Source organism: Pleurodeles waltl, chromosome 2_2 (assembly GCF_031143425.1).
Source record: "Pleurodeles waltl isolate 20211129_DDA chromosome 2_2, aPleWal1.hap1.20221129, whole genome shotgun sequence".
NCBI lineage: Eukaryota > Metazoa > Chordata > Amphibia > Caudata > Salamandridae > Pleurodeles > Pleurodeles waltl.
In genome coordinates, this window is record NC_090439.1 from 219,129,693 (window position 1) to 219,144,988 (window position 15,296).

General features: G+C 42.3%; 1 protein-coding gene across 29 annotated transcripts in view; it reads left to right on the forward strand.

Annotated features, from left to right (window-relative positions):
* Positions 1-15,296, forward strand: part of CTNND2 (catenin delta 2) — a 3,139,673-nt gene that overhangs the window by 2,463,010 nt on the left and 661,367 nt on the right. For all 29 annotated transcript variants that reach the window (XM_069219651.1, XM_069219660.1, XM_069219653.1 and 26 more), the window contains one exon: positions 5,970-6,155. In XM_069219651.1, the coding sequence (XP_069075752.1) occupies positions 5,970-6,155 (186 nt within the window). The remainder of the gene's footprint in view (positions 1-5,969; positions 6,156-15,296) is intronic.

The window sequence follows — 15,296 nt, forward strand, 5'->3', positions numbered from 1 at the left end:
CTATAGCTTTTGTCTATAGGCGTCTTCAATTTGAGAACTGGAAGTTCGATAGTAATTAGATAGTGTTTTCTTTCTTTTTGTATATAGCCAGGAGAAGTCTAGTTTGATGTAGGTCCTGATGAAGCGTTAAATGATCTTTCACGACCAATATTACGCGAAACATGTTGACCAGACCGTAGGCGGCAGGTGACAATTTCCCAGTACTCCAGGCTTTCTTAAGTGGCTGAGCATTATTCTCAATCTCCACTTAATAGTGTTTTTAATCTTGATCGTAACCCCTCTGGATACATATTAAACAGAATGAGTTCAGGGGTTTCTAATCAATCTTAAATTATTTCCACTCTCCTGCCATTCAGAGTGTCTGACCTCCACAACTTCAACGGCAGCCACCACATACCAAAAAAGATCTCCGGCAAAGAGCCCCCGAAAGGGGAGCCCGTCAGACATTGCACCAGCCGGTCTGACGAGGAGCTTCCCGATGATGAAGCATGACACCCCCTGGGTGTGTGAGGGTTCTAGCTCCTAAACTTTAACTGTTCACCCTATAGTCAGGAACAGTGCACCTTTGTTATTGATGTTTGTCTTACAGTCTTCTGCATCTTTCAGCCATCCTGGGATGTTCCACAGGGTCAGGCAAGATTCCTTGGCAGGATCTGGCCCATTTTTGTCCTTCTTGCACAACCACCTGTAGAGAAAAGTGCTAGAGTAGAAATACCAGACAGGACATGGACACCTCACTTCACTTCCTACACTAGAAGGGATGCTTAGGTGCATCAGAGAGGGAGGTCATCTATCATTTTCAGTTCAAGGCAGATTCTTTCTTCGGAGAAGAAATGATGCTGTACACAATCTAAATAAAACTCTAAGGCTTCCCACTCCCAGATTTCAATACATAGGTTGCTAAAAAATTGATTCCTGAGTTCCATGTACCCAGGTGTCAAAAAAGTGAGTCCCTGTCTCATCTGTTTGGAGCTCTTTCCTGTCTACAGACTTCACACGTAGCCCTCCAATTTGGTTGTATGACATTACAAAGCATGTGTTTACAACTCATGACTATATCATGCATCCTTTACTACGAAAAGCCTTTATCACACAATTACACAGTGCCTTTACCTCTCATGACTTTACATGAATATACCTTTACAACACAAGATAAGTATCTGTAAGGTAATCGGAACCCTTATTTTCTTTTTTTTAAACATATATATATTTAAATGCAGAATCATTTTAAAATATGTGATGAATTATTCCACATTTAAATATTTTCTTCATTAGCGGAAAAAACCCTAAACTCCCCATTTTTTAAAAATTATTATAAAAACAATTGTTTTCTTTTGCAGGGGAGTCCCCATAACCTCCCCCTTCTATTTTATAACATTACCACTCTATTCCCGCACCCACCTGTGAACCATAAAATACTCTTACCTATACCCTTACCCACCCCTAAATCCTAAAACACCCTTACCACCCTATACCAGTACTAACCCCTAAACCACCCTTGCCAACCAATATCCTTATCCACCCCTACACTCTAAAAACATCCTTACCTCCCTATAACATAACCTACTCCTAAACCCTAAAAGCACTCTTACTACCCTATACCCTTAACCATCCCTAAACCCTAAATAAAATTTCTCCCTAATACCCCACCCACCCTAAACCATAAACACTCCCTTACAAGCCTATACCCTTAACCACCCCTAAACTGTAAAAACAACCTTAACATCCTTTAACCTTACCCACTTCTGAACCCTAATTGAATATATATTACTTACTGGTGGCCGCCAGTAACTAGTTATAGTTAGGACCATGTTTCCTCAGGAAAAACGTTTGTTGACTTGCCTATATCTTTGGCGTTGCTTGACGGATCTTCACAACATTTTCCAAAAAAAGGTGTGCTGTAATTGTTGTATATGGATAGTTTTGGGGTGATACGTCAAGCAGGGGGTGAGTAAAAGGGGGGGGTCAAAAAAAGAGAGTTTCCTGTGTTAATTTCCTTAGGAGTTTGCAGTGCTGCCCCCCCCCCCACATTACATTTTATTAGAGCCCCAGGGAGGTGGCGCTCCCAGGGGCTGTGGAGGGTGCCGCACTGTATCCCACATTCATTATAAATAAGCCTCAGGGAGGTGGTGGTCCCTGGGGCATTATAATACCCTAGGAGGAGGGCCCATGCGCCCCCCTCCTTTATTTCAAAGTGTCCCCGGGACCTGACTCACCTGAGGGCTTCTTAGAAACAAGCGCAGGAGCTCACGCTTGTTTTCTTTTTTTCTCAATTTTTTCTGCAAATTTTTCGAATCCACCATGAATTTGTGGCAAAAATGTTGTGAAAAAATGTTTTTTTTTGCCCAGGATTCCTTTGAGACCCCCAGAAAAAGAGCTAAGGGGTCAGGGTGACCCTACTCTACCCTTTTTTTTTTTTTTTTGTGGGACTTGGCTCAAGCCGACTCCCAAGCTGGCTGCCAACATTTCCTGGTTGAAGTGTTGGCAGATAATCAGAACGCTGCATTTCCATACATTAGTTCATTATTATTCACAAATCGTTCATGCCTTTTAGACATTCATATTTAGTTTTCTTTTAATATTTGAAAAAGTACTGAACGGAGTTAAACCACATGACAAAAAGCACTCTTTCTGAACCAAGAGCTACCTTTCTGCCAAATTTGGTTTAATTCAATCCAGCGGTTCAGGCTGTAGTCGTGTCTAAATTCCATATGGTAATTATAATGTGAAATGCACGTTTTTGACCCCACTCTTTTTTCTTGCACCCGTTTAACGGATCACCTCGAAACTTCCCATGTACAACAAAATTCACTGGAACCCTGTTATTTTGGAAACTTTGCTGAAGATTTGTCAAACAGCACCAAAGATATAGGCAATGCAAAAAACGCTTTTTCAATGGAAACATGGTCCTAACTATAACTACCTACAGGTGACTGCCACTAGGTTTTAAATATATATATATATATATATATATATATATATATATATATATATATATATATATATATATTCACACACATGTTAAATATACTTACCTTTCATTGTGAAGGCATGCATTTTAAAGGGATTGAGTGGTAAAGGATTTGTGCTAAAGGCATTCTGTATCAGAGACATAGTTGTAAAGGCTGTCTCTCTCCCATTTCAGCCCACATAACAATGAAAAATCCTTTCCTGAATTAGCAATTTTTAAAACCTGTCTATAACTTCTATGTTGAATAGGTAAGGTGCCCCAGGGGCCATTTTAGGCACAAATGTCGAACTAGAAAGCTCCCTGATAATTTTCCTTTTCCCTAACTGCACCTGTACTATTTGAAGTAGGAAATAGCAGGGCAAGCTACACAAGGGTTCAGAATGAAGTGTAATCTCCGACAGAAGCATGTGTGATTTTGGAAGGCACTACATCAGTCAGAATTTGTTATATTCCTAAATGGTTGAAGGGAAATATGTAAGAGGGGTTTAACTTAACAATTTGGGCTATTCAGGTCAGTCTACCTATTTGCTGTATATTTGGTTTTGATAGCCCAAGCACTGTCCTATTAAAAGTAACAGGTTTACGTATTATATGTAGTTCATTTAGTGTGGACTTGCCCTGCGGCGGCTCCTATGAAAGCATGCAAATAAAAAGGCATGATGGTGTAGATGGAACTATATTTACTTTTCTTCTGAATCCCATCTTGTTATTGTGCACTACTGTGCGGAGACCTGTACACTGAAGGTTGTCTTTAGCTGAAGCACCACTACGGCAATTTGGAAGTATATTTGCTTGTCCCCTTAAACAGAGCACATATAGGTGGAGCCTATTTAGCAAGTCATATCCAAAACAACAGTCAAAACACTAGATGTTTAGACGAAACAAGTGCATGAGTACGAGATGGGACACAGCAAAAAAAGATGGAGTCTCTTCTGGGTACCCTGTCTCCTGAATAAAAACCTTCAGAAAAGTCTTGATGAGAGCATTTGAGATTTGCCCCACAAACATGCTTTAAATGATGGTAAAGCATCTAGAGTGTTGCAATCATGCTTTTGGGCATACTGTAAATGTGCCAATTATTTTAGTGGGTAGTTTCTTCCACTGTATAGTTGGACAATCAAAAGTAACAACAGTAAGCTCTCAGTTCTTTAGTGTTTGTCATTTATTTTATGAGCCTGCCCTACAGTTTTTCCTTTCTATTTGTGAACCCCAAAACCACCCTGGGCTACCAATAGTATTTTCCTACCTTTCTTTTAGTGGCCCTTCTGCACAAAATACCTTCTTGTGCCATGCATGTAAGCCTGCCCCTGAGACATATAGATGTGTTTAATCTTGAACAAATAGTAAACATGACTTAATTTCTAGAAAACTCATTATTTACCTGAACATAAACTTTTACATTAATGTCCAGGGTCTTCTTCTTGGGCCAACCTCGGCCTGTTCTTCCTCTTACCCTCTGGCATTTTCTAATGACATGAGTTTCTCTCACCTGTCCCTCAAGGTCAAAGGCCATCCCTACCTAATCAGTGTACTGGTCTAACTTAACTCCGGACCCCGCACCTCGGTTCTCCATAACCTGCAATAAAGACAGTCAATCTACAACTAGATGTATTTTCCATTGGACATAGCACACAATGAGATTGCTAACTTGTGTAATCAGCCTGATGCAGGGTGGCTTTTCCACTAGCAACATCCGGCTGACCAATAATTTGTGATCAGGTTTCAGGATGTAAGGGCTGACCCACACGTGTTAAAAGCAGACACATATGATGGCTTCTCAATCCTTATTTTGTTTTGTCATCTCTTATACAGTCACATGGGGCCAACACACTGAGAACAAATCAGAAATACATGTCCGAACTTTACATTCCTTGTAACATGGGACAATCATACTAAGGCCCCAGTCAGAAAGCCGTGTAAATTCCAGTGGGCTCGGTAATAAGCGTTAACAGAACCTAAGATTGAGAACCTAAAAAGCAATCCGAATGTCTTTGTTTTTTTGTACAGTACTGAATACTTTTCAGCATATTCTGGAACATGAGGTTATTTAGACTACTTTTTTGGAAGGTGCCTTTATATTTAAATATTACAATATGTAAAAGGCTCAATAAATTATGCATTTGGTTCTAAAAAAAAAAAAAAAAGACATTTTACTTTCCGACACCGTATACTTAATGCCAGCTTCCTTACGGTGGTGACCTGGATGCAAAAGGAATTGCCTGTTGCTGTTTATTCACAGTTTGGCTCAAAACCGCCCAAATTCTTCAGCCCCTTATGTCGTAGGTATTATGAAGTCGTTTTCTGAATCTCTCCTGTGACATTCCATTTCCTTTCTGCGCGACCTTATATCATAGCTTAACTTAGTTGAACAGATAAAGAGTGTTTTTTTTTTTTTAATTCGGAAAATAAGAGTTTAACAACTATTGCTTATAAGACGTCTTGCTTCTAAAAATCATGGCATGCGCTCGAAATTATTTTAGCAAACAGGCCCCGTTACAGTTAATCGGATGTTTTCGAAACTTTACTGCACATACCCGTGGATTAAAAAAACACACAAACGCTGATAACAATCCTCCCAAACAAATTACGGCATGCCCAAATTCTGTCACTACACTCAGTGAGCCCAAAAAATAACCCCTTTTGAGAAAATATTTTAGGGTTTAGAAACTAGGTAATTAGTGTCTCCCAGAGCATTTGACTAATTTTGCCTGACACGGCAAGGCCACTAAAATTCACTTCTTGCTGCGTTTCTCTTGTCACGGGTGTCAAACTGAATCACACAATCACACGCTTATTAAAATAATAACTTTTCATTTGCTGCTATTTGAATATAATCATAGTTTGATTCCACAAGCTTTCTCGCAATCTTGTTTAGCTGCACTGACGTGAGAGTATTGATGGTGTTGCGACTGTACTGTGCACTAAAAAGTTTCCTAGAAAAAGTAATGAATGTTGCTGACGCAGCTTCTAACATCGTTTCACTTATTCTTTAACAAAGACCGTTGAAAACTGTGTGTGCATTCTGAGGAACCTTTCTTACCGGCTCGCTGCCGAAACCTCTCAGGGACAGCAGATGGGCACCGATGAACTTGACGGACTGCTGTGTGGAGATGCCAACGGCAAGGATGCCGAAAGCTCAGGGTGCTGGGGCAAAAAGAAGAAGAAAAAGAAATCCCAAGATCAGGTGAGGAAAATCGTGCGCACGAGCTCGTGCACCAGAGCGCATGCGCAGCGATGTAAAATACCAGCCTGCTTTTTTGTTTTATGTTTGTGTTTTAGTGACAGCGCATCTTATAGGATTTATCAATGTTCTTAAATTCCTTTCGAATAATAATATTAAGTCTGGTATTCATTAAAAAACAACTTTGCATATCTCGTAGTAATTGCCACATTTTGTGATCTCTAAAGTCATCCAGTCCCTTCCGGCAATTCATTTTTACGGCGGTGCTTTTCAAAACAAAACAGAGCCAGTCAGCTGCAGTTTCTGGTTTGTATTTTGTTTATTTATTTTACTAGTTTATTTAATAATTAATGGGGTTGTTAAGCATTAATTGGGCAAGTCTTGGCACTGTCCACGAAATACCAATACCTACGGATATTAAGTACATTTTATTGCGTTCTCCATCAATACTCGTCTGGGTCAAATTATGTTACAGTATGTAAGTCAATATGTGCCGTGTAACAATCGTCATATATTCACAGTGATATTATCTAATGATATCTAGCCATGACACATCGTGTGACCTTGAAAGCAATCCTTTCCTACACAAACAGTAATTCTCCTCACCCCTACTGCCACCCAACATATGCTCCTGCCCATAAATATGTCAGAAAACATTATATACCCCTCACACCCTAACATCACATCAAATATCCATACATTAGAAGTCCCAAATAGTCCATGATGGGAATGCAGTATGTGTGTCTAAGATTGCACTTCTTCTGGTTCACTCTCAGGCGATGGGGAACAATCAAGGATATCTAGTTCAGGCTCTCTAAGTCAATCCACTAGGTGATCCCAAGCACTGGCCGTATCCATCGAACCACGACCTCTTCCTGCCTCTCGGAATTATACTGCACCTGCATATCCCACCCACGGGAAAGGCCCTCCCTTCATTTAATCAACCTAGGGACCCTAGAGGCCTTCCAATGCATGGTAATTTCCCACTTCGCAAGGGCCAGGGCTAAATATACAAATCTGGTGATGAGTTTGTTTGTTGGGTCGTGGGAATCCGCACAGTAGGCAGGCCAGTGGAGTATATGGGATGGACCTCTGTGTGATTTCATCAATACATTCAACCATCTCCTTCCAATATTCAACTAACATGGGGCAGGACCACACCATATTCAACAATTTGGCACCCTGCTACCCGCATCTGGGGCAGGCTCCTCCAGCAGTTCGGCAAAGTCAGATGATCTTACCGGTAGTGAGGTATGCCCTGTGTAAAAAGTAAAAATTAATTAACTTACATCTAGCATTCCGAGATACTGTGTAGGTGTTGGTAAGTACATTGCCCATTCTGCTTCTGTAACTGGGAGTGCAGTGTAACCTTCCCATTTCTCACATTGTGTCACCAGGGGTGGGGTAATGTTGGACTGTAAGTCATGATACAGGCATGTCACCTCTTTGAAACAGCCGGTTGTGGTAAACAGAACTTGGTAAGAGGGAGTGCAGCAAAACCAGCTTTACAGTGTTGATGTGAAGTTGCTACTTTTGCTTGTTGTAAAAGTAATTGCCACCCTGGTAGTTCAAATGTGGCTGAAAAGTCATTCAATGTCAGGAGTTCCCCATCTCTGTATAGGTCACCCCCCACTGAGTCATTACTGAAAGCTGGGGACCTAATTTGTTAATATTATTTAATTTTCTAAGCAGTCGCGGACTCCTAGGGTCCCCGGACCACAGGGTGGGAACCACTGTTCTAGGGCATGATGAGTGTGTGTGGGAGGCAATGGGATGGGGTGTGAACGTCACTGCATATCTGTAAGTCATGTCGCCGATTCAGGGGTGTGGAATTTAATAAAATATCTACTTGTCCATGTGACAGGTTACTTCCTACATCTACTTGTCCTGTAAAAAAATCTACTTGTCCCTTTGGTGCCATGTAGTACAGTGACAAATTATGGCAGCAATCTCATTATGTAAGAGCTCTGATAATAGCCTCTCTAATTTCAGGGCTGCTACTATAGTAGGGCTTGGATACTTGCAATTTCAATCCCTACTATAGGAATTTCCTTATTTTGCCACCTTTCTGCAGATCTACATACTGGGGCTGGAGGAAGCAATAAGCAATAATTCCAGGGCTGAAATGCCTTTGAGACTGCAAACCTTATAACTTGCATGTTTTAAGGATTTTCACCAGCTCTTCTCTCATCTTTTCCCATAACGAGAAAGGTTTGAAATGTACTCCTGACAAGAGCAGAAGTAGAAGTTCTTTCAGGGTTGGGAGAAAGAGGTTGGAGGGAAAGTTAACTTGTAAACGCTCAATAGATTTTCACATGAGCAAACCTACACATGCATATTTGGTCGTGCTAAAATACAGTTCACAAATATTTTCTAGGGGTACAATTTCCTGGTCTACTTCTGTAAGTTCTTGTGAATTGACGAAAGCCACTAATTCAAAGACATATACCATAGGTATACTTTAGTGACTTTCTTTTAGAATTGGGTCCCTAATTAGGTCTGGCGTTAACAAAGACATTTTTGGCCCAGATTCAAGAAAAGTGGCGCCTCACTTCGTGAAGCGCCACTTTTCTTGCACCCCCCCCCACGCCACCATGTGTGCACCGTATTTAAGATATGTTGCACTATGACGTTATTAGGTACAGTAGCATCAAACCTTTTCACACTATTGTGATGCTTTACTCCACTCAAGTCAAAAATTCTGATGCAAGTGGAGCAAAATGCAAGGAGACGCATTGATTCCAATGGGTTTGTCCTTTTAAATGATGCTAAAAATGGCACAGTAAAACCTTGTAGATTTCATTTCGCCATTTTTGCGGGCCTCCTGGTGCCAGAATGCCCCCTTTGCCTACATTATGAAGGGTGCATGCATAATGTGGCGCCAAGGGTCGCAAAGTGGCTCAATGTATGCATTGCGCCAATTTGTAGATATGGTGCATCGTTTTTTGGCAATCTAATGCCACACTAGCGTCAGAAAAATGACGCTAATGTGGCATTAGATGGCGCAAGGTCATCCTTAAATTTGGGCCTTTGTTTTTATTAAACTTATTTTTCTCTATCTATTGGCTGGCTTTACTGTGAGTATTTGCGTTCTGCTCTTCCACAAAGAGCATATTGGCACAAAGTAGTTTTGTTCAGTGCCAGGAAACACTGTGGCAATCAGTGGCGTAACAAAACTGGAGGTGGGCTCCCTGCAAACAATGTGGAGGGCCCTCCCTCCAGACTCACTCAGGGCAGGTGTTGTGCTGAGGGGGGGCCCCTGGAGGAGGGCTGTGGGGCCTTTGTTCCGCCACTGTTGGCAATGTGTGCTTTTTGAGACCAAAAACTTTTTTTTCTTTTTGCCAGTGTTTGTTACAATTGTAAGAGCCTGGCAGCTCCCAAAACAATAAAGTGTTACAAAAGCCATGTCAAAACAAGACACACATTGACAAAACCAAAAGACTCACAAAAAATGTCGAATTGGTTGGCTTTGCCAGTGCTTGTTTATTTTTATGCTTCTTATATTCGTGTTGCAAATGGTTACACTGACTTTCCATTAGGAATATTTTTGGGAAATACTAGCATGCATCAACACATTTTACTACATGATGCTTCAAAGAAATAGCACCTAAAATTTCATAGTAGCGAAACGTTTTCTTTCCTATTTGCATTTTTTCTGAACATTGAATTTTGAAAGCAAAGAATCATCACTCTTGCTTACATGCTGCAAACATTTGCATCTAATCAGAGAGCATTCGTAGAGCCATTTACGTAGGCTTATTTTGTTAAACTTTTCAAACAAGTATGTACACTTCTTTTTTTTTTTTTCTACTGGAGCCACTGTCAGTTTTGCGGTGTGACCTTCAAAAGTTTATTTACAGCGTTCAACCTAATAATGAAGGCTTTTAATTAATGAACCATAAATACAAGTTCGAACAGCATTAACCTTTGGACACACACATTACCTTAATTGCAGATAATTCCCTTCTCTGTAAACTGGCAGCCAAAGGGTTTGTGCTGCAGAAGGGTTGGGCCTACTTGTCCCAAGGACAAAATAAACATGAAAACTTGTTGCCCTTGACCCCAAACAATATGTCCGGGGTGTGGTGCGATAGGAATTCCACATCCTGGAGATAGAATAAGTACATAGGGAGTGACCTAGAGTAAGTACATAGGGAGTGACCTCAAGGGGCACAGTTTGCCCATTTAACTCTCAAAGAGTTTAAACAGTAGTATTGTTAGCCAGAGTAGTCACTGCCAAGTCTTTACCAGTTGGCTGAGAGTTACCGGGTAACTGAGTAAAAGGCATATAGTCTGTAATAAGGTTTTACATAAAATTAAATGGCTTAATTACTGTAAGTCGTGGGCAGAGAAGGGCTCTAAATTCACTGATGTAATTGGCACATCTTGCGAGGGATCTTATGTCTGTTTCAGCAAAGCATATCGCCAAAGCCTCCTTGCAGGTGGGGGTGTCTTTAGATTACAAATACTGGCTTCCATAATGACCTAGCAGCCTCTAATGTAGGGCAGCAGCATAGTAGGTGGAGCCAAGATTCTTTGCTAAAATCACTGAGACTGCAGGCCCCCTCTTGCCCAATAGAGGCCAGAACAGATGGAAGTTCTTCACAGGTATAGCTAGCAGGTGTAGACACATGATATTTTTGTGTGTGCAGGGTTTGATAGCCTCAAGGAGATAGAGCTGAGGACTTCTCATCAAGTATGACGCACTCAGATGGCTTAAAATGAGTGATTCCTGCAATGATGCCTTATCTCTCTGGAATGATACAAGCCGCACCTGTTTTTTGATGGCCCTATTCCATGATGATAAATCCACTGTGTCGAGTGCCAAAGCTGCTGTATCTATTTGAAGTAATCAAATTGCTTTCTGCAGTTGGCCCTGCCATGCAGACCTAAACTTTCAAAAGTGTCTTTCAGACAGACTTTCAGGGAATTGGTTGGAGCCCTTAGTATCTGAATGTGGTATTTCAGAATAACTGATGCACATACTAATAGTTGTCTTGACAGTCCAAATTCCAGACAGACTCTGGATTTTTCCACATATCTGGGCAGTTGAAAAAGTTTTTATATCTTAGGGTCTGCTGGTGGTCCAAGGTGAAATGCCTGGTGCCCGTAATGAAGCGCCGGTAAGAGGCATGCCTCTATATCTTTCAACATTGGGGTCACAGATGCACTTATTAAATTCTTGTTTAGATTTGAGAGCCCATATCTTATTGCTTCTGCCTTATATTTAGTGAAGCTTTGGGCAGTGGTGGTTTTGAGGTTTCAGAAAACCAGACCCCCAGATAGTTGTAGTTCTTTGTTGTTTTGATTGTATTGTCCCCTATTCTCCAAGTCAGTATTTGCTTTTTCTTATATCGTCCAAATACTATAACTTTTGACTTCTCTTCATTTATCTTGAGATCATTTGTCTCATTATAAATGTGGAGGCTGTTTAGGCCTGTTGCAGACCAGTTTTTGTGTGGTCCATTATGACAGTGTCATCAGCGTGCTGTAGTATTTGTAGGGTCGTATGGCCAAGTTTTGGGGGTACCAAGCTGCTGTTCTCCAAGACTCTCCTCATGTCTGCTGTATACAAATTAAAAAAGAGCGGGGCAAGTACAAAACCCTGTTTCTAGCCACCCAGGATGGGCATTCTAGCAGAGACTGTGTGGGGTCCAGTTTGAACTCAAATCCAAGATTGAGTGTAGAGGGAGACTATGGCCTGCAGGAGGATAGGGGAGATACTCCATGTACTTAGTCAATGGACTTTATCAAAAGCGGCACTATATTTGATAAAACAGGGAAAAACGGGGAGCTGACTCCCCTGGGCTGCTCGTTGACTAAATGCAGCAGGAACTTTGATGTTGTCCGTAGTTGATGTCACTGCCTGAAAACCCGTTTGAAAAATTGGGAGTATGTTCTTGTCCTGTACCCAGACTTCTACCTCCTTGAGCAATAGCTGTGTGTAGGCCTTCGCCTCTAGGTCTAACAAAGCTATTAGTCTGTAGTTATATGTCGCTGTAGGATCTCCCTTTTTGAAAATTGGGCACAGGATTGAGACCCTCCACTCCTCTAGGATATGTGCAGACTTAAAAGCGTGGTGTTAGAAATGGGGTCCTTGGTTGACAGTCAGGTTACTCCCTGTTCAAGCAAGGACCCGCACTCTAGTCAGGGTAAAAGAGAATCACCCTCAGCTAACCCCTGCTTACCCCCTTGGTTGCTTGGCAGAGCAGTAGGCTTAACTTCAGAGTGCTAGGTGTAAAGTATTTGTACCAACACACACAGTAACTTAATAAACACTACAAAATGACACAACACCAGTTTAGAAAAATAGGAAATATTTATCTAAACAAAACAAGACCAAAACGACAAAAATCCAACATGCACAAGTCAAGTTATGAATTTTTAAAGATTAAACTCAAAAATAGTGCTTAGAAACAAAAATGCTTCGATGAGGTGTTAACAGGGCGTCGTGACAGAGGCGTTCCCAACAAGCCGACACCAGCGGCGCCGGACACGGAGTCGCGTAGACCCCCAAGTACAGTACCTTTGGTGAAGAGTGAAAACAAGCCGATGCGCGAAGTCAGGGATCGCGGCGTCTGTGCGAAACGTTGAATCCGCGCACTTCGAGCAGCGTCGGTCACGACGTGGTGCGGCGACTTCCACGGAGTCGCGGACTTCAGCGAGGCTGCAGCGGCGTCGGACCTGCGAAGAGCGTCGCGTTCCAGCGAAGGTCACGGCATCGGGTGCAGGCGGCGTCCCCGGATTCAGGAGCGGCATCGGTCCGGAGTCGTCCGAAGTCGATTTCCTTGGATTTCCACCAGCTTTCCTTTCAAGGGCCCAAGGACTGGATAGGGCACCACTTGTCAGAGCAGGAGTCTCTCCAGAGACTCCAGGTGCTGGCAGAGAGAAGTCTTTGCTGTCCCTGAGACTTCAAACAACAGGAGACAAGCTCTAAATCAAGCCCTTGGAGATTTCTTCACAAGATGGAAGGCACACAAATTCCAGTCTTTGCCCTCTTACTCTGGCAGAAGCAGCACTGCAGGAAAGCTCCACAAAGCACAGTCACAGGCAGGGCAGCACTTCTTCCTCAGCTATTCAGCTCTTCTCCAGGCAGAAGGTCCTCTTGGTTCCAGAAGTATTTCTAAAGTCTGTGGTTTTGGGTGCCCTTCTTATACCCAGTTTCTCCTTTGAAGTAGGGCTACTTCAAAGTAAAGTCTCTTTGGAATGTGAAATCCTGCCTTGCCCAGGCCAGGCCCCAGACACTCACCAGGGGGTTGGAGACTGTATTGTGTGAGGGCAGGCACAGCCCTTTCAGGTGCGTGTGACCACTCCTCCCCTTCCTCCTAGCACAGATGGCTCATCAGGATATGCAGGCTACACCCCAGCTCCCTTTGTGTCACTGTCCAGTGTGAGGTGCAACCAGCCCAACTGTCCAACTGACCTAGACAGGGAATCCACAAACATGCAGAGTCACAGAAATGGTATAAGCAAGAAAATGCTCACTTTCTCAAAGTGGCATTTTCAGGCGCACAATCTTAAAATCAACTTTACTAAAAGATGTATTTTTAAATTGTGAGCTTAGAGACCCCAAACTCCACATGTCCATCTGCTCCCAAAGGGAATCTACACTTTAATCAGATTTAAAGGTAGCCTCCATGTTAACCTATGAGAGGGACAGGCCTTGCAACAGTGAAAAATGAATTTAGCAATATTTCACTGTTAGGACATATAAAACACATTACTATATGTCCTACCTTAACCATACACTGCACCCTGCCCTTGGGGCTACCTAGGGCCTACCTTAGGGGTGTCTGACATGTAAGAAAAGGGAAGGTTTAGGCCTGGCAAGTGGGCACTCTTGCCAAGTCTAATCTACAGTTAAAACTGCACACACAGACACTGCAATGGCAGGTCTGAGTCATGACTACAGAGCTACTTATGTGGGTGGCACAACCAGTGCTGCAGGCCCACTAGTAGCATTTGATTTACAGGCCCTGGCACCTCTAGTGCACTTTACTAGGGACTTACTAGTAAATCAAATATGCCAATCACGGATAAACCAATCACATACACATTTTTTAAAGGAGCACTTGCACTTTAGCACTGGTTAGCAGTGGTAAAGTGCCCAGAGTAACAAAAACAGCAAAATCAGAGTCCAGCACACATCAACAACCTGGGGAACAGAGGCAAAAAGTTAAGGGAGACCACACCAAGGATGAAAAGTCTAACACATGGTTATAAAGAGGTGTTAACAGCATGGCCCAGTCTTCTACTTCACATTTGAAGTTTAAGCGGGGAGCTCATTTGGTCCGGGTCCACCATCGTTTTTCATTTCTTTGATGAGACAGCATACCTGAGACATGTTTGTGAGTGGGGAAGATTTTCCATCGACTTGATGTCCCTTTCCATGGCTTCCCTGGTTAATTGAGGGCATACTATTACTCAAGTATAGCGCTGTTACATGGATCGCCAAATCTTCTTCTGGAATTCCATGTTCTCTAGAACGGTAAGGAGATTTTAGATGACTGACATAGTTCCAGAAACCTTTTAGACCTCTTTCTTACAGAATACTATTGATTTTTACCCATTCCTTCTCTGCCTTGGAGTTCTTCTGTTCCCATACCGCCTTTTTGTATGCCTTGCGGGCATCACCCAGTTGCCTTGCGGTTATTACTATGGAATAAGATTTATGAGCTTGCGATCCCCTTTGTAACTGACTTTGTGAGTTTACAATCACAGGGTTGTAGGGGATTGTATCACAATGCTTCCTCGGTTTCTTTGGGGGTAATATACTTGCCCCCATTACTTGGAGGATACCCATGAGTTCTGTTAGGGAGATGGTCCATCCTATAAATGGTTCATGTAGCTGGCTTCTGTGGCTCGTTATGACCTCGCAGAGCCACTCCATCACAGGTTAGGTGTCTACTGTCCTCCATTTCAGCCTTCTTATTAGCTTGGATACCTCAACGCCAGTGTGGTCTCCCACTGTCAGATGTTTTTCAGGTGCCTGAGTTCCATTTCAATTGTTAGCAACAGTGAATTGTGGTCACTTTCTGTCCTGCTGTATATCTCAAAATTGATGGAGTTACTGGCCAAGTTTTCCAATAGAAACATACAATCGATAGTTGAGATAACTCTAAATATCTGGGAGAGACATGTTTT